The 19733-nt window shown below is 46.5% G+C and overlaps 2 protein-coding genes across 4 annotated transcripts in view; both read right to left on the bottom strand.

Moving 5' to 3' along the window:
- Positions 1-235: 235 nt before the first annotated feature.
- Positions 236-4490, bottom strand: ap5s1 (adaptor related protein complex 5 subunit sigma 1). The gene is made up of 3 exons (XM_033040632.1): positions 4383-4490; positions 4123-4340; positions 236-2052 (listed from the first exon to the last, which is right to left on the bottom strand). The coding sequence occupies exons 1-3, from the start codon at positions 4488-4490 to the stop codon at positions 1626-1628; spliced, it is 753 nt and encodes a 250-aa protein (XP_032896523.1). The 3' UTR covers positions 236-1625.
- cdc25b (cell division cycle 25B) overlaps positions 3926-19733 on the bottom strand; it is a 44762-nt gene continuing 28954 nt past the window's right edge. For 2 of the 3 annotated variants that reach the window (XM_033035540.1, XM_033035549.1), the window contains exons 14-16: positions 17208-17338; positions 16116-16233; positions 12265-14560 (exon numbers count right to left, since the gene is read on the bottom strand). In XM_033035540.1, coding sequence (XP_032891431.1) covers positions 14420-14560; positions 16116-16233; positions 17208-17338 — 390 coding nt within the window. In that variant the 3' untranslated portion in view covers positions 12265-14419. Of the gene's footprint in view, positions 3969-12264; positions 14561-16115; positions 16234-17207; positions 17339-19733 lie in introns of those variants that run through there. The other variant, XR_004414418.1, reaches the window with a different exon arrangement.

Below are 19733 nucleotides of genomic sequence, written 5' to 3'. Positions count from 1 at the left end.
GAGGAGGAATTTCTTTAGTCAGGGGGTGGTGAATCTGTGGAATTCATAGCCAGGGAAGGCTGTAGAGGTCATAGCCTTTGAATTTTAAGGATGTTCCTTTAGGAAGGAGATGTGGAGAACTTTCTTTCGTCAGAGGGTGGTGAATCTGTGTTGAATTCATTGCTACAGAAGACTGTGGAGGTCGATATTTTTAAGGCAGAGATAGACAGATTTTTGATTGGTACAGGTGTCAGGGGTTATGGGGAGAAGGCAGGAGAATGGGGTTAGGAGAGAGAGAGATAGATCAGCCATGTTTGAATGGTGGAGTAGACTTGATGGGCCGAATGCCCTAATTCTGTTACTATCACTTATGAACTTATGAGATGTGTTATCCCACATCATACATCTTGTCCATGTTCAGGATGAACGAGCAACTGATGAGGTGATCTACCTGCCAGGAAAGGCCCGTACATTCAACAGGGTGGGACAGCAACAGTAAAGCAGGCAGGAAAGCTGGAGCTTTGCAAAGATAACACCTGGCATCTGCTAATACATATCAAAAATAACACTGACTATGTTCAGCAGGTCAGGTTGTATCTTTGATCAGAGAAACAGTTAACATTTCAGTGCTTTCAGAAAAAGGGTCTTGACCCGAAATGTTATTCATTCCTTCTCAGGACTCAAGGGCCTGAGCAAGAGAGGTTCAGCAGGCTAGGACTCTATTCCTTGGAGGATGAGGGGTGATCTTATAGAAGTGTACAAAATCATGAGAGAATTAGATTGGGTTGATGCACAGCCTCTTGCACAGAGTTGGGGAATCGAGAACCAGAAGACATGGGTTTAAGGTGAGGGGAAAAGATTTAATAGGAACTTGAGGGGTAACTTTTTCAAGCAAAGTGTGGTAAGTGTATGGAACGAGCAGCCGGAGGAGGTAGTTGAGGCACGTACTATCGCAAAGTTTAAGAAACGTTTAGACAGTTACATGGATAGGACAAGTTTAGGGGGATGTGGGTTAAATGCAGGCAGGTGGTACTAGTGTAGATGGGACATGTTGGCCAATGTGGGCTGGTTGAGCCGAAGGGCCTGTTTCCACACTGAATGACTCTGTAATAATGCTCACACTCCTATTGTGATGGGACATCAAGCAGCACATTTCAACAGAACAGGCAGCGTCTCTGGAGAAAAGGAAAAGGTGACATTTCGGGTCGAGACCTTTCTTTAGACTAGGGTCTCCCTCTCCCCTAAATCTCAACCCGAAACATAACCCATTCGTCTGTCGAAAGATGCTGCCTGTCCCGCTGACTTACTCCAGCTTTTTGTGTCTGTCTTTGGTTTAAACCAGTATCTGCAGTTCCTTCCTACATATTTCAACAGGAGCTCTCTCGACCTCTCCCCACATCCCTCCAACATAGATATCTACCACATTACTCCCTTTCCCTGACTTCCCAAATTATCCCACTCATCATACCTTCCCATCCTCTCCAGAGATGCTGTCTGACCTGCTGAGTTACTCCACCATTTTGTGTCTATCCTCAGTGTAAACCAGCATCTGCAGTTCCTTCTTAAACATTTCAGGTATGAATAAGCCTAAAACACTCTGGGCTCTCTGAAACCGCTGAGCATCTTCAGCAGTTACTGCTTTGGTCTTACTTGCATATGGAAGCGTTGAGTTCTTTCTCCAGACTCTGAATGAAACAGCAGTTAACAAACATCAGCTGGCCATGTGGCAAGAACGTGTTCAGGATGGCCTCAATTCTATCGGTCTTGAGCACAATGTCATTGCTTTGGACGAGCAGCTTCAGATGCTCCTTGAGGTACTTCACCAGCAGTCGGAGGGTGTTTTCTGCCAGCGCCAGGTTCTCGTGAGGGTCACAGACCAGGGCAAAGCCCAGAGAAAGGACACCCAGCCATACAACTACCGTTTCTTCGCTGAAAATCTCGCCGGCAGAGAGTCGGAACACGCCCAAATCCGGCTCCTGAGACCGAACGGATTCCTCGCCTACCGCTGCCCCAGAGTCAAAGAGTGGCTTATCTGCTGCTTGTCGAGCCAAAATACAGGAGGAAGACACTTGCCTGCAATCAAAAGGCACAGTGAGCTCTCAACCAGAGTGCACCGACTTTATATGACTACACACAGTCTACATTTCACTGCCATTTACTCCCGCTGTAAGGTGCAGAAGTTTTACCAGGATGTTGCCAGGACTCGAGGGCCTGAGCTATAGGGAGAGGTTGAGCAGGAGGATGAGGGGTGATCTTATAAAGGTGTGGGAAATTATGAGAATTAGATTGGGCAGATGCACAGACTACTGGCCAGAGCCGGGGAATCGAGAACCAGAAGACATTGGTTTAAAGTGAGCGGAGAAAGATTTAATAGAACCCCAAGTGGTAACTTTTTCAAGCAAAGTGTGGTAGGTGTACAGAACAAGCTGCCAGAAGAGGTAGCTGAGCCAGGTACCACGCAACATTTAAGAAACAATTAGAGAGTTACATGGATAGGACAGGTTTCGAGGGATATTGGTCAAACGCAGGCAGGTGGGACTAGTGTAGATGGGACATGTTACAAAGTGGGTCGGTGTGGGCAAGTTGGGCTGAAGGGCCTGTTTCCACCCTGTATGACTATGACCCTCCTACGGCCATGGAGTAAGTCAAGTCAAGTCAAGTCAAGTTTATTTGTCACATACACATACGAGATGTGCAGTGAAATGAAAGAGTAAGGAGATCAAGCTGCACATTTCAACAGGAACTCTCTCAACCTCTCCCTTCATCACGCCTTCCTGCACTGTGCTATCTCTAATGTATACACATTACTCCTTTTCCCTGACTTCATAAAGTAGCCCACTCGTCACCCCTTCCTATCCTGCCACAGTTTAGTTTATTATTGTCATGTATCGAGGTACCGTGACCAGCTTGTGTTTGCATGCTATTCAGTCAAAGACTGAATGCAATCAAGCCGTCTACACTACACAGATAAAGGATTCCACCACCCTTCCCCCTCTATCTCTCCCACACCACCACCCTGCCCTTTCCTCACACCCCACCTCTCCCCTCACACCAAACCTCACTTCACTCACCTTACCGCCCCGTCTCCCAGCCCACCCTTCCCACACACTCAGCCATCAGCCCATCCCCTCTCCCTCACCCCCCTCCGCACATGTAACCCTCAGACACCCTCTCTTTCCCTCATACCCTCACTCCCTGTTTCACCTCCCCCCACCAACGCACATGCAATCCTCAGCCCCCCCCCGCCCCCTCCCCTCCATATCCCTCAACCCCTCAGCCTACACCAACTCCCTCATCCTTCACCCCCCCCCCTCCTTCTCCCAACCACCTCCACACACACTTCACCTTCCGCCCTCTCCTCCTCTCCCCACATTCCTCAGCCACCCACTGCCCTACCACCACCCCTTTATTCCCCCCACCATCCCACCCACCCTCATCTCACACAACCCTCACCCCATTCTGTACACTCTGGAGTTTCGAAGGATGAGAGGGTATCTCATTGAAACATATAAGATTGTTGAGGACTTGGACACGCTGTAGGCAGGAAACATGTTCCCAATGTTGGGGGAGTCCAGAGCCAGGGGCCACAGTTTAAGAATAAGGAGTAAGCCGTTTAGGACGGAGATGAGGAAACACTTTTTCTCACAGAGAGTGGTGAGTCTGTGAAATTCTCTGCCTCAGAGGGTGGTGGAGGCAGGTTCTCTGGATACTTTCAAGAGAGAGTTAGATAGGGCTCTTAAAGATAGTGGAGTCAGGGGATATGGGGAGAGGCAGGAACGGGGTACTGATTGTGGCTGGTACACAAAAATGCTGGAGAAACTCAGCGGGCGCAGCAGCATCGATGGAGCGAAGGATATAGGCGACGTTTCGGGCCGAAACCCTTCTTCAGACTATTCCCTTCGCTCCATAGATGCTGCTGCATCCGCTGAGTTTCTCCAGCATTTTTGTGTACCTTCGATTTTCCAGCATCTGCTGTTCCTTCTTAAACACTGATTGGGGAAGATCAGCCATGATCACATTGAATGGCGGTGCTGGCTTGAAGGGCCGAATGGCCTCCTCCTGCACCTAGTCTATTGTCGCCCTCCCTCATACCCTCACCCCATAACCTTCAGCCATCCCACACAAACCCTCCCCCTCCATCACCTGGCCACGGCCGTCAGCTGCTCCTTTCCCCACAGCCGGCAGCGCTGAGGGCCGAGGGCAGGGCCGGCCTGGTCGGGCTCGGCTGAGGGCAGCCGCTCCTCGGGCTCGGGCTGGGGTTCGGGTTCGGGCTGGGCCTCGGGTCCGGATCCGGGTTCGGGTTCGGGCTGGGCCTCGGGTCCGGATCCGGGTTCGGGCTGGGCCTCGGGCTCGGGCTGGGGCTGGGGCTCGGCCGGCGGTTCGGGTTCGGGTTCGGGCTGGGCCTCGGGTCCGGGTTCGGGTTCCCGCTGCCCCTCGGGCGCGAACAGCCGCGAGTAGAGGACTCGGCTCCGCGCGCGCCCCAGCGCCAGCAGCACGAAGCCCCGCACCATGGCAACTGCAGCAAACTGCCAACGACAGCGGCCGGAAGTGGCCGGCCTCTCGCGCGGAGCTCCGCCCTATGACCTTGGCTCGCGCGTGCGCGGGCAGCCCCAGACAACGGACTACATTACCCAGGGGGTGCCGCGCGGGCGCTTGTTTTGGGCTGATGACGCAGGTGCCAGCAAAGTTACGATCTTTGGGTGCCTGGGGAGTGTCGCACCTCCTGTGTGATGAGGGTTCGATCCCCACCTTCCCCAAACCACTTATGCGCAGTTTTCAGGCGCTGCCTTATTGATCAAATGCCACATAGCTGTCACAAATGTCAGGTCTATTTGGTAGACAAAAGTGCTGGAGAAACTCAGCGGGTGCAGCAGCATCTATGGAGCGAAGAAAATAGGCAACGTTTCGGGCCGAAAACCCTTCTTCAGACTGATGTAGGGCCTATTTGGAATGTGTAAGAAGGAACTGCAGATGCTGGTTTAAATCGGATAGGAGACACAAACATGTTGGAGTAACTCAGCAGGACAGGTTACAGTAACTCAGCAGGACAGGAAAGGATAAGGGGGAAATCCTTTAAAACCGAGATGAGAACTTTTTTCACACAGAGAGTGGTGAATCTCTGGAACTCCCTGCCACAGAGGGTAGTCGAGGCCAGTTCATTGGCTATATTTAAGAGGGAGTTAGATGTGGCCCTTGTGGCTAAGGGGATCAGAGGGTATGGAGAGAAGGCAGGTACGGGATACTGAGTTGGATGATCAGCCATGATCATATTGAATGGCGGTGCAGGCTCGAAGGGCCGAATGGCCTACTTCTGCACCTAATTTCTATGTTTCTATGTTTCTATGACAGGCATTATTTCTGGAGAGAAGGAATGGATGATATATTTGGAAGTTCAATTATATACTGCAGATTCCCACCAACCTGGTTGTCTCTTATTTGTCCACCTTATTCATGGACAGACAGTTACAGCCTTACATTCATGTTATTCCGCCGGGATGCAAAGGCGATCGAGGGAGAAGAGGGACGTGGGTTGGCGGGCCAAACCGGTCGAGGGTGACAGAGGAGGTCCTGTTGCACCCTGGGGCTTAGCAGGATCATAACAAAAAGTAGAATTAGGCCATTCAGCCCATCAAGTCTACTCTGCCATTCAATCATGGCTGATCTCTGCCTCCTAATCCCATTTTCCTGCCTTCTCCCCATAACCCTTGACACCGTTTCTAATCAAGAATTTGTTATCTGTCATAAAAATATCCACTGACTTGACCTCTGTAGCAATGAGCTCCACAGATTAACTACCCTCTGACTAAAGAAGTTCCTCCTTCCCTCCTTTCTAAAAGAGCCCCCTATAATTCTGAGGCCTCTGACCTCTAGTCCTAATCTCCCACCAGTGGAAACATCTTTTCCACGTCTATGAAATATGCCTTTCATTATTCTGTTTCAATTAGGTCCTTCTCCCCTCCACCTTCCTCCTCCCCCACCCATCCTTCACCTCCCCCTCAACCTTCTAAACTCCAGAGCCTGTGGAAGTAGAGGTGTGTATGTGCGTGCGTGCATGCATGAATGGCTAGTGAATTAATTTGGAGGAAGTGGGAGGATTGAAAAGAATGATTGTTAATGAAAACAAGTTCTTCCCCAGGTGAAGGAGAAAGGTTAGCAGAGGGTAATTGGTTAGACTGGTCTTAAACACACCAAGGTACCTGTGGTTAGCGACCACCTCCACCTCAGTGCCCTTAATGGTGATTGGTGTTGGTTGAGTCCTCCTCCTCCACCTCCTGAAGTCCACAACTATCTCCTTGGTTTTTGCGGTGTTAAGATGGAGGTTATTGTGTGCACTCCACTCCACAAAGTTGCTTATTATGTCTCTATACTCCTCCTCATTGCCCCCTTTGATGAGGTCGTCAACAGCTGTGTCATCCGAAAATTTCTGCAAAAAGCAGCTGTTGGTGTTATATTGGAGATCCGCGGTGTAGATGGTAAACAGGAATGGAGCCAGCACAGTTCCTTGTGGAGCCCCTGTGCTGCTCAAGATGGTGCTTGAGACATTGTTCTGTAGGCGCACGTACTGTGGTCTGAGGGAAAGGTAATCCAAACACCACAGTACCAGTGATGGATCCACTTTCATCTTCTCCATCTTCTTCCCTAGCAGTCGGGGCTGAATTGTGTTAAAGGCGCTTGAGAAGTCAAAAAATGTAATCCTTACAGATTGAATTGAATTGAATTGAATTGAGTGCCTTTATTGTCATTATGACTGCAGGCACGAACAAAATTTCGTGCCTGCAGTCATACATACAATCATACAATAATAACAACAATAAACACAAATTAACACCACCACAGTGAGTCCTCCAAGCACCTCACTGTGGTGGAGGCAAAAATCTTAGGGCTGCAGTCTCTTCCCTCCTCTTCTCCCTCTGCGCTGAGGCGATACCCTACCGGGCGATGGTAAATCAGTCCCGCGGCTCACCGAACCCCGCAACGGGCCGGCTCAAACACCGCGGCCCGGGGTGGTCGAAGCTGCCGCCCTCCAGTCCAGCGTACGCAGCCACTGGCCCGCAGCTGAACCCAGGACTCAGGTCACCGCCACCAGAATGCCGTCCCAGCCACCGGAGCACCGTTCCAGCCCCGAGCCGGATCGCCCTCACGTGAGTGCCGTTCCTCCCTCGAGCTGGGCCACTCCGACGGGAGTGCCGTTCCTCCCTCGAGCTGGGCCACTCCGACGTGAACGCCATTCCTCCCTCGGGCTGGGCCACTCCGACGGGAGCGCCGTTCCTCCCTCAGGCTGGGCCACTCCGACGGGAGTGACGTTCCTCCCTCGGGCTGGGCCACTCCGACGGGAGTGCCGTTCCTCCCTCGGGCTGGGCCACTCCAACGGGAGTGCCACAGCCCCTCACGGGAGAGTCTCGGCCCCTCGCCAGGCCGTCCTCACGGGAACGCAGTTCCAGCCCCGAGCTGGGCCGTCCTCACGGGAGCGAACCCAGGGCAAGTCCTGACAGGCTGCTCCGGAGTCCCGAGGTTGCCAGCTCCGCCATTAGGCCTCAGCGCAGACGGAGGCAGAGAGGGGGGATACGACAAAAAAGTCGTATTCCCCCCAAGGGAGAGACAGCAAACCCCGTTTCAACCCCCCCCCCCACATAAACACAACCTGAAAACCAAAAACACAACTAGACGAAACGAAAAAAAACAACACAAAAAAGTAAAAACAAACGGTCTGCAGGCGAGCCGCAGCCGTTCCCAGCGCCGCCACTTCCGCCACAGATGCATCAGTAGTGTCCAAATGTGTGTACACCCTCTGCAGCATGTAAATGAGGGCATCATCGACACTGATGTTAGGCTGATATGCAAACTGTAAAGGATCCATTTGAGTTGACACTAGTCCTGATGTAGGAAAGGACAAGTCTCTCAAATGTCTTCATAATATGTGAAGTGAGCGCTACTGGTCTGTAGTCATTGTGGTGAGTGGGATGGGTCTTCTTTGGGACAGGTACCAGGCAAGATGTTTTCCACACCCAACTGTGATCCCTGGTTCTAGGCTCCCCCACTTGTATTCAATGGTGGCCAGTGCTCTGTTTTTTGCTGTGGCCTGTTGGGGAGATGGCGTAGCAGACAAAAACAGACTGGACAAGCTGATCAGGAAGGCCGGCTCAGTGGTCGGGGCTGAGCAACGAACGGTCCAGCAGGTGGCAGAGGCCAGAACTCTGAACAAACTGGGTTCAATAATGACCAACCCCACTCACCCACTCCATGCCCTGAAGGTGATCAAGAACAGCATCTTCAGTCAGAGACTGATTGCACCAATGTGCAAAACTGAGAGACATAGGAAGTCTTGTATACCAGCTGCTATAAGGTTATATAATGCGCATAAATAACTGCACTTTTTTTCATTCATTGTATTTTAACTTGTATTTTAACTTGTTAAGTATGGAAGCTATTTGAGGAAATGTGTGGTGTTATGTCTGTCTTGAAGCTGTCGTGGCACTGTAATTTCCTGTAAAGGATTATTAAAGGTATAATCAATCAATCAATCAATCAATCAATATTCACTGGAATTTAGGATGAGAGGTGATCTTATAGAAACATACAATTCTTATGGCATTAGACAGGCAAGATGCAAGAAAATTGTTCCCAGTGTTGGGGGAGTCCAGAACCAGAGGTCACAGTGTAAGAATAAGGCGTAGGCCATTTAGGACTAATGAGGAAAAACTTTTTCACCCAGATAGTTGTGAATCTGTGTAATTCTCTGCTAGAGGGCAATGGAGGTCAATTCACTGGATGTTTTCAAGAGGAGCTACTTTCAAAAGAAGTGCTGGTTCGAAGAATCAAATGGCCTAATCCTGCACCTATTTTCTATGTTTCCAAGTCTTTCCCCGTCACTTTAAAGTTACGCCCACTGGTTCTTGATTTCCCTACTCTGGGCAAGGGTATACCATCCTAATCCATTCCTCAAAATTTTGTACATCTATAAAACCACCCCTCATCCTCCTGTACTGCAAGGAATAGTGTCCTAGCCTGCTTAACCCCTAGCCTATATCTCAGGCCCCATGTGTCCTGGCAACATCCATGTAAATTTTCTCTGCATTCTTCCCAGCTTGACAGCATCTTTCCTATAACATGGTGCCCAGAACTGAACACAATACTCTAAATGCAGCCTCACTAACATCTTATACAACTGCAACATGGCACCCCAACTTCTATACTCAATACTCTAATGAAGGCTAATGTGTCAAAATCCTTTTTGACCACCCAATCTACCCATGTACCAAATGCCGTCTTTGTCACCTTGTGATGCCTGTTTGAGTTATCTACTCCTAGGTCACTGTTCTACCACACTCTACATTGCCTGTCTGTTCTTTCAAAGTTCAGTCTTGGTATTACTTGGTATAGAAGAGAGATCGAGCAACTGTCCATATATGGTGCCAGCACAATAACCTGGCCCTCAACACCAGCAAAACCAAGGAACTGATTGTGGACTTTGGAAGGAGTAGGATGGGGACCCACAGTCCCGTTTATATCAATGGTTGAAAGGGTCAAGAGCTTCAAATTCCTAGGCGTGCACATCTCTGAAGATCTTTCCTGGTCCGAGAACACTGATGCAATTTATTAAGAAAGCACATCAGCGCCTCTACTTCCTGAGAAGATTACGGAGAGTCAGTTTGTCAAGGAGGACACTCTCTAACTTCTACAGGTGCACAGTAGAGAGCATGCTGACCGGTTGCATCGTGGCTTGGTTTGGCAACTTGGGCGCCCTGGAGAGGAAAAGACTACAAAAAGTAGTAAACACTGCCCAGTCCATCATCGGCTCTGACCTCCCTTCCATCGAGGGGATCTATCGCCGTCGCTGCCTCAAAAAGACTGGCAGTATCATCAAGGACCCACACCATCCTGGCCACACACTCATCTCCCTGCTACCTTCAGGTAGAAGGTACCAGAGCCTGAAGACCTCAACAACCAGGTTCAGGAATAGCTACTTCCACACAGCCATCAGGCTATTAAACTTGGCTCGGACAAAACTCTGAACATTAATAGCCCATTATCTGTTATTTGCACTTGATCAGTTTATTTATTCATGTGTGTATATATTTATACAATGGTATATGGACACACTGATCTGTTTTGTAGTCAATGCTTACTATGTTCTGTTGTGCTGAAGCAAAGCAAGAATTTCATTGTCCTATCAGGGACACATGACAATAAACTCACTTGAACTTGAACTACTTCCCAAAATGCAGCACCCTGCACATATCTGAATTGAAAGAACTTGCCATTCCTCAGCCTGTTGACCAAGATGCTGCTGTAATTGTTGACACCCTCCTTCACTGTCCACAAAGCGCTTATTTCAGTGTCATCTGCAAACTTACAAATCATGCCATCTACATTTTGGATGATTGCTATAAATGAACTACAATGGGGCCCAGAACTGATCGCCGAGCCAGACCACTAGTCATGGGCCTCCAGTCCAAAATTAGCCTCTCGCCATCACCATCTGCTTCCCACAATCGCCCTCTGTTACTGACCATCAAGCCAATTTAACCAACTTACACTTGCTGCCCTTTTCAATGAAAGTACCAGTACATTGATTTTTCCACCATGCTTCACCACAGCGTGTGGTTTGTTTTCATTTGATTGCTCTCTGGTAATTTGTTTTTCTTATGAGAAGCTAGTTGCAGAAAGAGTCTCCATGTTGGTTTCTACAGAACAAGGTGCCCCACCCTACTGGGTATGAACCCACTGTCACCAGATTAGTTGATAACACTATGTAATAGAACTCAGATAAGACTTGAGAAAAAACTATTTTATAAAAACTAACAGCACCGCTCGTCTACAGGTTTGATGGTGTTGAGATTGGTGTGGATGGAGCAGAGAACTTGATTAGCAAGGGCATCAATGGTCATGGAGAGGGGAGTGTGAGAAAGGCCCAAGGTCTCTTCAGCAAAGAGACCTTGTTCGTTTCCCCACCCCCACTGATTATCTTCTCTCCCACCTCCATCGTCCTTTTCATCTTGGACTAACCCCTTTGGCCCTTTACCACCTACTAACCTTTTCATTTCTGAAACCCGACGTGACATCTACCATTCGAGCGTCAAGAGTGTTTTTTTGTCAACTGCCCCAAAAGAGAACATTTGCATCTAATTTGCATTGATGTCTTAACTCCCTTCACCCATTCCCCACCCTGAAATTCAGTTATGCCGTAAGACACAGGAGCAGAATTAGATGTGTGCTCCGACATTCAATCATGGCTGGTCTATTTTTCCCTCTCAACCCCATTCTCCTCCCTTTGCCCCATGACCAATGATGCCCTTGCTAATCAAGTTCTCTGCTCCCTCCACAGCAATCTCAATACCATCAAACTTGTAGACAAGACCGATGCTGCTGGGGTCTGGCAGACTGACCAACCTTGCAGAGACCAGATGGTTGCTATCAAACATCCCTCCCCCGGCGTGGGGAGGGGACGCTGAGAATGAAGAGGGACCATTAGGACTATATTAAACACTTTGTAGGCGTCCACAATTCACTGAAACAGACATAGAAAATAGGTGCAGTGGGCCATTCGGCCCTTCGAACCAGCACTTCCATTCAATACGATCATGGCTGATCAACCAAAATCAGTACTCCGTTCCAGTTTTCTCCCCATATTCCTTGATTACATTAGCCCCAATGGCTATATTTAACTCTTTCTTGTTAACATCAAGTGAATTGGCCTCCACTGCCTTCTATGGCAGAGAATTCCACAGATTCACAACTCTCTGGGTGAAAACGTTTTTCCTCATCTCAGTCCTAAATGACCTACCGCTTATTCTTAAACTGTGACCCCTGGTTCTAGGCTCCCCCAACATCGGAAAACCAGGAGACATCCTTGCAAAATGTTGGAAGCACAGCAGCAATGGACGAAAACAGGTTAGACACGCTGCTTACATTTCCTCATTAGTTGGAGGCAACGCGAATGCAGAAATATTGGGTCATAACCTCCTTCCTGGTGACTTTTGGGGAGCAGGGAAAGGGTTTAATTAGGAACATCTCAGCATTCAATCTTTGAAGCAGGATGCTTCGAATTGCTTCAAAGAGGAAAAAAAGGTAACATTGTTCAAATGGTCTAATCCAAAGTAACATTTGTACAAAAATTGCGGCAGTAAAACATTGGACAGGCACAGTTTTTCGGGTCGGGACCCTCAAGTATGAACAAGGGTCCCAACCCCATCTATTCCCTCCCTAGATTATGCATGACCCAACGAGTACTCAAGATTCCAGCATCTACAGTTCCTTGCTGTTCAATCATTGATGCAAAGAAACTTTTTTCCTTATCTGTAGCCATTTATTTCTCTGCATTCAGGCAGCTTGGCTAAAGTAGGTACATCTTTGCACAGTATACAATTAAACCACTTATTACAGCCACATGCAAAACAAGTATCAAACCACACCAACTCCCACCCCATGATCCACACAATTTGCATTGCTCTCAATTTCAAAGGCAGTAATGACCAATGTACAAAAAATGTTTTTACAAGCTTTTGGATTACAAAGATCATTTAGGCAGTATAAAAATAATCGACAGCTTAACATGGTGTATTGTAATCATACTTTGAGGCATGGTTTGTGGTAACTGGTTGAGTACTGGACTTAATGTACATTATGGGTAGAATAAGTTGGTCTGTTGATGAACAACTAAATGTGCTTAAATGTCCAAATTGTAAGATGACCCCAAAGGGTCAAATCCGAGTGCTGCAAAGAACTGAAAAGCAGTGGAAGGTCAACAATTAACTCGACTGTTGAGATTGTATGCAATGGCTAAATTTAAACCGCTACTGCTGATAAATACCAGGCCTCTGTGTCGGGTCAAGCAACTACTCCACTGCAACATACAGGCTGGCTAGTTTAGAGATACAGCGCGGAAACAGGCCCTTTGGCCCACAGAGTCCGCGCCGACCAACGATCCCCGCACATTAGACCTGGCAGCAGCACGGGTTTTACAGGATCTCACAGGAATGAGATGGGTTCCTATATAAAGGGTGCAGCAATCAGTGTTCCACATCCTTTATCTTTTAGTAAGGGAAATGTTTTTAAAAAACACATTGCCTGAAAGACTTGTTGTCAGAAACCGTAACAGAATGGCTCTGGAGACAGGCAGTCCAACCAGACCATTCTCCTGGTGTTGAAAACATATTGAATTAAGCCAAATCTCTCAGTTTCTTTCCACTACAAGTCAATCTTCTATTTATCACTGATTTTTCTTCACCATGGTATACGAAAAAATGTAAAATATCAAAAAGTATGAAAATTATGGAAATTTAGCAAATATGATTTTGAATCGTCCAAGAACAAAATCCTATAATAGTTCCATGGCACTAAAACAGCAAGGTTTAACCAAAAACTTGCCGTGTGCCTGTTTAGAACAACCTGTGTTAATTAAAGCCAGGAATTGGGTATACAAAACCTCAGCTTCCATTAACCTCATTCACCTGATTAAACCAAAATAAAAATTTAAAAGAATTGCCAAGTATCAAATGTGGCCTCGATAGAAATTATTCTATTACACTTTTTGACTCTTATTTTTTTTTTTTTAATTGGATATTTCTACACCAGGTGTTTGGAAGTTTAAGAGTATCAACATATTTTCACGTTTAAGTTTGGAATGTCAGGATTAAACTAAATTTTAAGTGCTGTTAAAAATGACAATTAAAGAGCAATTTTAAAACAATTTGGCAGATCAGTAAAGTCATCTTGCGCGCGGAACACAAATTAAAGACAAGTCACTTGGAAAAATATACAATGGGTCAGTGCGATGGCCACAAATCGACCAGGAGCTCCAAGTGAAGATCAGCCTGATTACTTCAACCTAGTCACAAATAAAACGTTGTTACGCACAATTAAGGAATATGGATTTGCAAATTCGCAGTGATGATGAAATCGTTTAAAAATTTAGAAAGTTTCCAGGCCCACATTTGTTGCAGCGGCTTCAATGAGCGGATTTACATGATCAAAGATCACAATGGGTGCAAAAGACCACTTAGTTCCCCCATTTTTTCCATCATTATTCATGTAAGTAGCCCACAAGTCTGCAACAGCACCATTAACCAATTATCTGGCGACAGGAATAAAAGGCCCAAGTCACAGGAGCATGCTGGCTATAAAACAGACAACTGGAAACCCATTATGGCAACCGATCCTTCAAGCAAGTTTAGTTTCCATTCATTGCCAGTTTTATGCCAACATGCTGTTAAGATAACCGACTTTCATACCGTACACAGGACTCATTTGTAATACTGTGGTCCCTGCCCACGTCACTAACTCCGTGTGCAGTAGGTGTAATTCGACACCACTGAAGAAACTTGGTGGCACATCCCAATTAACAGCAGTCCCCATGGCTGACCAATGTCAGGCGTAACGTATAATACTGACTAGCCTGTAAGTTCAAAACGAAGAAACCTCGTCTATCATAAGACGGTCTTCACAACTTCTTAAGACGGCTGTACATGTCCCTCTTGCTTCGTTCCCCAGCCCACGTCCTGCTCTTTAAGCGGAATTTCCGAAGGTCATCTTTGAAGTCTTCATGATTCATTGGACGATAACCCTGAGGCTCGCAATATAACTAAAATACAAAGATAAATATTGGTGTTTAGGTTTATTATTGTCACGTGTACCAAGGATACAGTGGAAAGCTTTGTTTTGCATGCTTTCCAAACAGATCAGATTACTATACACGTCTACAATCAAGTCAAACTCATGTACAATAGGTAGAGCAAATGGGAATATAGAGTGCAGAACATAGTTCATAAGAGCATAAGTGAAAGGAGTAGAATTAAGCCATTCAGTCCATCAAGTCTACACCATTCAATCATGGCTGATCTATCTCTCCCTCATAACCCAATTCTCCAGCCTCCTCCCCATAACCTCCGACACCCGTTCTCAGCTTTTTAGCGCAACAGTTCCTTGACAAAGCACAATGTCCATAAAGAGAGGGGCAAATCGGACAGTACCTCCAGCTTACGGAAAGACCATCAGAAGCCTGATAACAGAAGGGAAGCAGCTGTTCCTAGATTTGGTGGTGAAAGCTTTCAAGCTTCTGTACCTTCTTCCAAATTGGAGCAAGGAGGAGGTACAACAACAGGTAATGGAGTTTAATGAAGATAACTGTGAGGTGGTTCATTCAGAGATGTGAAACCAGGGCAGAATGTCCGGGCACTGGAGATGTAGAATAGAGGGATCTAGGAGTGCATGAAAATAGTTCCCCGATAGTGGCATCAGATAGATAAGGTGGTCAAGACGGCTTTCAGTACATTGGCCCTCATCAGTTAGGGTATTCAGTATAGACGCTGGGATGTGATGTTACAGTGTACAAGACATTGGTGAGGCCGTATTTGGAGTTGGGTTGAGTTTTGGTCACCCTGCTAGAGGAATGATGTCATTAAGATGGAAAGAGTGCAGAGAATATTTACAGAGGTTGCCAGGACTCGAGGGCCTGAGCTATAGGGAGAGGTTAGGCAGGCTAGAGCTTTAATCCTTGGAGCACAGGAGGATAAGGGGTGATCTTATAGTGATGTACAAAATCACGAGGGCAGATGAAAAAGAGTCTTTTACCCAGAGTAGGGGAATCAAGAAGCAGACATTGGTTTAGGGTGAGGGGGTGGGTTTGTGAAAGATTTAACAGGAACCCGAGGGGCAACTTTGAGAGAGCGGCAAGTATATAGAACAAGCTGCCAGAGGAGATAGTTTAGGCAAATAAGCAACGTTTCGGGTCGAGACCTTCTTCAGTCTGAAGGAGGGTCTCGACCCAAAACTTTGCCCATTTCCTTCGCTCCATAGATGCTGCCTCACCCGCTGAGTTTCTCCAGTATTTTTGTCTACCTTCGATTTTCCAGCATCTAGTTCCTTCTTAAACACTTTATTGCCTTCCATCACAGCGAGGAATGTTATTCCACTGTGGTGGATGTTTACATTCAATTTTGGTTTATGTGTGTATTGTGTTCTTTTCACTTAGTATGGCTGTATGGTAACTCAAATTTCACTGTACCTTAGTTTGTTAAGTGACAATAAACGCAAACGTGAACTTGCTTGGAAGAAAGGGTCTCTGAAGTTCATTTCTCTTGAAGCAATGCTCTTTATTTTTATGGAAGTGTTTAACAAACAGAAATCATGATACTTACTTTAAATCTTGGAAAGAATTCCTTGTAGCCCCCTTTCAGGATGTAGAGCTCCGGGTAGTGCAGTTTTGGGTAGTCAGTACCATTTATCTCACGGTCTTTTTCACGTAGAAAACGACACCTATAAAAGCAGACTTGGTTAATATCACATCCTAATTGGTTTCATCTTCCCCTCAAATTAGATGGAAATTGACTGATTGAAACAGGCTCTTCGGCCCCACTCCGACCACCAACCACCTGTTCCCACTAGTTCTTCATAAGTTCAGAAGTGATAGGAGCAGAATTAGGCCATTTGAACGATCGTCTACTTTGCCATTCAATCATGGCATGATCTATCTTTCCCTCTTCTCTCCATAACCCTTGATACCCATACTAACCAAGAATCTATCTTTGCTTTAAAAATATCCGTTGACTAGGCCTCCACAGCTTTCTGCAGCAAACAATTCCAGATTCACCTTCCTCTGACTATTGAAATTCCTCATCATCTCCCTCAAGGAATTTCCTTTAATTCTGAGGCTATGACCCCATGTCCTGGGCTCTCCCTCTAGTGGAAACATCCTCTCCACATCCACTTTATCCAGGACTTTCACTATTCGCTAAGTTTCAGTGAGGTTCCCCCTCATCCTTCTATACTCCAGCATGTAGAGGCCCAGTGCCATTAAATGCTCATCCTGTTAACCCGCTCATTCCTGAGATAATTCTCATAAAGCTCCCCTGGGACCCTCTATCGTGCCAGCACATCCATCCTCAGATATGGGGTCCCAAATGTTCCATGTTATTCCATTTTCTCATTCACTCCCTGCACATGTGCAGCAGTTTACAGAGTTCAATTACACACTTGTAGGACGTGGGAGGGAGAACGTGCAAACTCCAGACAGGACCCAAGGTCAGGATCGAACCTAGGTCCCGGGCTGCCTCTTACAACTTTAAGGGCTCAAAGGAAAATCACAAATGGCGAAAAATAAATCCATAATTACATAAAAGTTTTTGGAAATGTATGCTGTTTGTCTAACTTTTAACATCCAAAGTTAGGATACATCTTAGACAATTTATTTCGCTAACACAGCAAGTTCCTCAGGTAAAGCCATCACTTACATTCTTGGGCCCCGCTCGGACGAGAACTCGCAGTGGAAAATAACAATCACTCTTTTCGCCTCATCTACAGGAACAATGGGTTTCTTCAGAAGTTCCTCTATTTCATTCTCCATGTGTAAATTAAGGGCACCCTTAAGAAAGGTCAAGAACATTTTTTTCTAAGTTTCAACCACCAAGGGATTTTTCAATTTTAGAGATACAGGCACCTTCAACCCACCGACCAGCGATCCCCCGCACACAATCCGAAACACACTAGGGATCTTTCTACATTATACCAAGCCAATTAATCTACAAAGATACAAGTCTTTGGTGTGGGAAGATCAGAGAAAACCCATGCAGGTCACGGGGAGAATGTACAAACTCCTTACGGACAGCACCCATAGTCAGGATCGAACCCAGGTCTCTGGTAGGGAATTGAAGAATGTAGGTGAACAGAGGGATCTGGGAATAACTGTGCACAGTTCCCTGAAAGTGGAATCTAATGTCGATAGGGTGGTAAAGAAAGCTTTTGGTGTGCTGGCCTTTATAAATCAGAGCATTGAGTATAGAAGTTGGGATGTAATGTTAAAATTGTACAAGGCATTGGTGAGGCCAATTCTGGAGTATGGTGTACAATTTTGGTCGCCTAATTATAGGAAGGATGTCAACAAAATAGATAAAGAGTACAGAGGAGATTTACTAGAATGTTGCCTGGGTTTCAGCAACTAAGTTACAGAGAAATGTTGAACAAGTTAGGGCTTTATTCTTTGGAGCGCAGAAGGTTAAGGGGGGACTTGATAGAGGTTTTTAAAATGATGAGAGGGATAGACAGAGTTGACGTGGAGAAGCTTTTCCCACTGAGAGTAGGGAAGATTCAAACAAGGGGACATGACTTGAGAATTAAGGGACTGAAGTTTAGGGGTAACATGAGGGGGAACTTCTTTACTCAGAGAGTGGTAGCTGTGTGGAATGAGCTTCCAGTGAAGGTGGTGGAGGCAGGTTCGTTTTTATCATTTAAAAATAAATTGGATAGTTATATGGATGGGAAAGGAATGGAGGGCTATGGTCTGAGCGCAGGTATATGGGACTAGGGGAGATTATGTGTTCGGCACGGACTAGAAGGGTCGAGATGGCCTGTTTCCGTGCTGTAATTGTTATATGGTTATATGGTTCTAGCGCTGGAAGGCAGGAGCTCTACCCCTGTACCACCATTTCCCGCCGCAGCACGCAGGCATCCTGTATTCCTCAACCCCAAATGTTCAAGATGCGGCAGGATACCGTGTAGAACTTCTGCAGTACTTTGAAGGGCGGCACGGTGGTGCAGCGGCTGAGTTGCTGCCTTAGAGCTAGAGACCCAGGTTCGATCTCAACTATAGGTGCTGCCTGCACAGAGTTGTATGTTCTCCCTGTGACCGCATGGGGTTTCCCCGGGATCTTCAGTTTCCTCCCAGACTCCAAAGACGAACAGGTTTGTTGGATAATCGGCTTGGTAAAATTGTACATTGTCACTCGGGTGTGTGTAGGATAGTGTTAGTGTTGGGGAATCGCTGGTCAGCGCAGACTAGGTGGGACAGAGGGCCTGTTTCCATGCTGCATCTCTAAACAAAAACATAACTATTCCCAACACCCAATTATCTATGATATTTACAATGTCAGTAATGGAGCAATACTTGCAAGAAAAGCACACGCAATAGTTCCATGCCTAGGGTATGCAAAGCAAAGAATGGTCACCCTGATAGAGGAAAAATGTGGCCTGGGCTCGGTTAACCTGGAGGTCGGCAGGCTAGGACTTTATTCCTTGGAGTGCAGAAGTTTGTGGTGTGATCTTATACTCATATAAAATCATGAGGGGAATGCAGTCTTTTTTCTAGGGTAGGAGTATTAAAAACTAGAAGGCATAGGCATAAGATGAGAGGGGAAAGAAGTAATAGGAACCCGAGGAGCAATGTTTTCCAGAGTGGTCCGTATATAGAAAGAGCTGCCAGGAGATAGTTGAGGCAGGTGCTGCAACAATTAAGAGCCAGTTAAACGTACATTGGCAGGAAATTTAGAAGGATATGGGCCAAACATAGGCAAATGGGATTAGCTTAGACAAAGCATCTTCATAAGTTCATATGTTGGCTCATCGAGTCTACTCCGCCATTCAATCATGGCTGATCTATCCTTCCCTCTTAACCCAAATCTACTGCCTTTTCCCCATAACCCTCGACACCCTTACTAATCAATCGCCACCTAAATCATCCATCGACTTGCCCTCCACAGCCTTTCTATTTTTCTATGTTTCTGTTTCTAGAGATGTCTGGTTCAGAGCAGAAATCAAGGCAGATTTGAAGCCAAGAATCAGATGGGCAGTTAGAACCAGTCCTTTGTTCAGTGGGAAAGAGGAGAGGAATTACATTAGGATATCAGTTTGCAGGCATCTGTTGTAAATGGCACTGCAAGATAATGCCTGTTAGACAGAAACAGATGCAGTCATGAATCATTGCTATGTTGGACGTTGAAGCTTGCTGCAATATCTATGCTTGTTTAGAGATAGTGCGGAAACAG

The sequence above is a fragment of the Amblyraja radiata genome, chromosome 1 (assembly GCF_010909765.2).
Source record: "Amblyraja radiata isolate CabotCenter1 chromosome 1, sAmbRad1.1.pri, whole genome shotgun sequence".
Classification (NCBI taxonomy): Eukaryota; Metazoa; Chordata; class Chondrichthyes; order Rajiformes; family Rajidae; genus Amblyraja; species Amblyraja radiata.
Note: the sequence above shows the minus strand (reverse complement) of the source record. Positions and strands in the feature narration are given on the sequence as shown.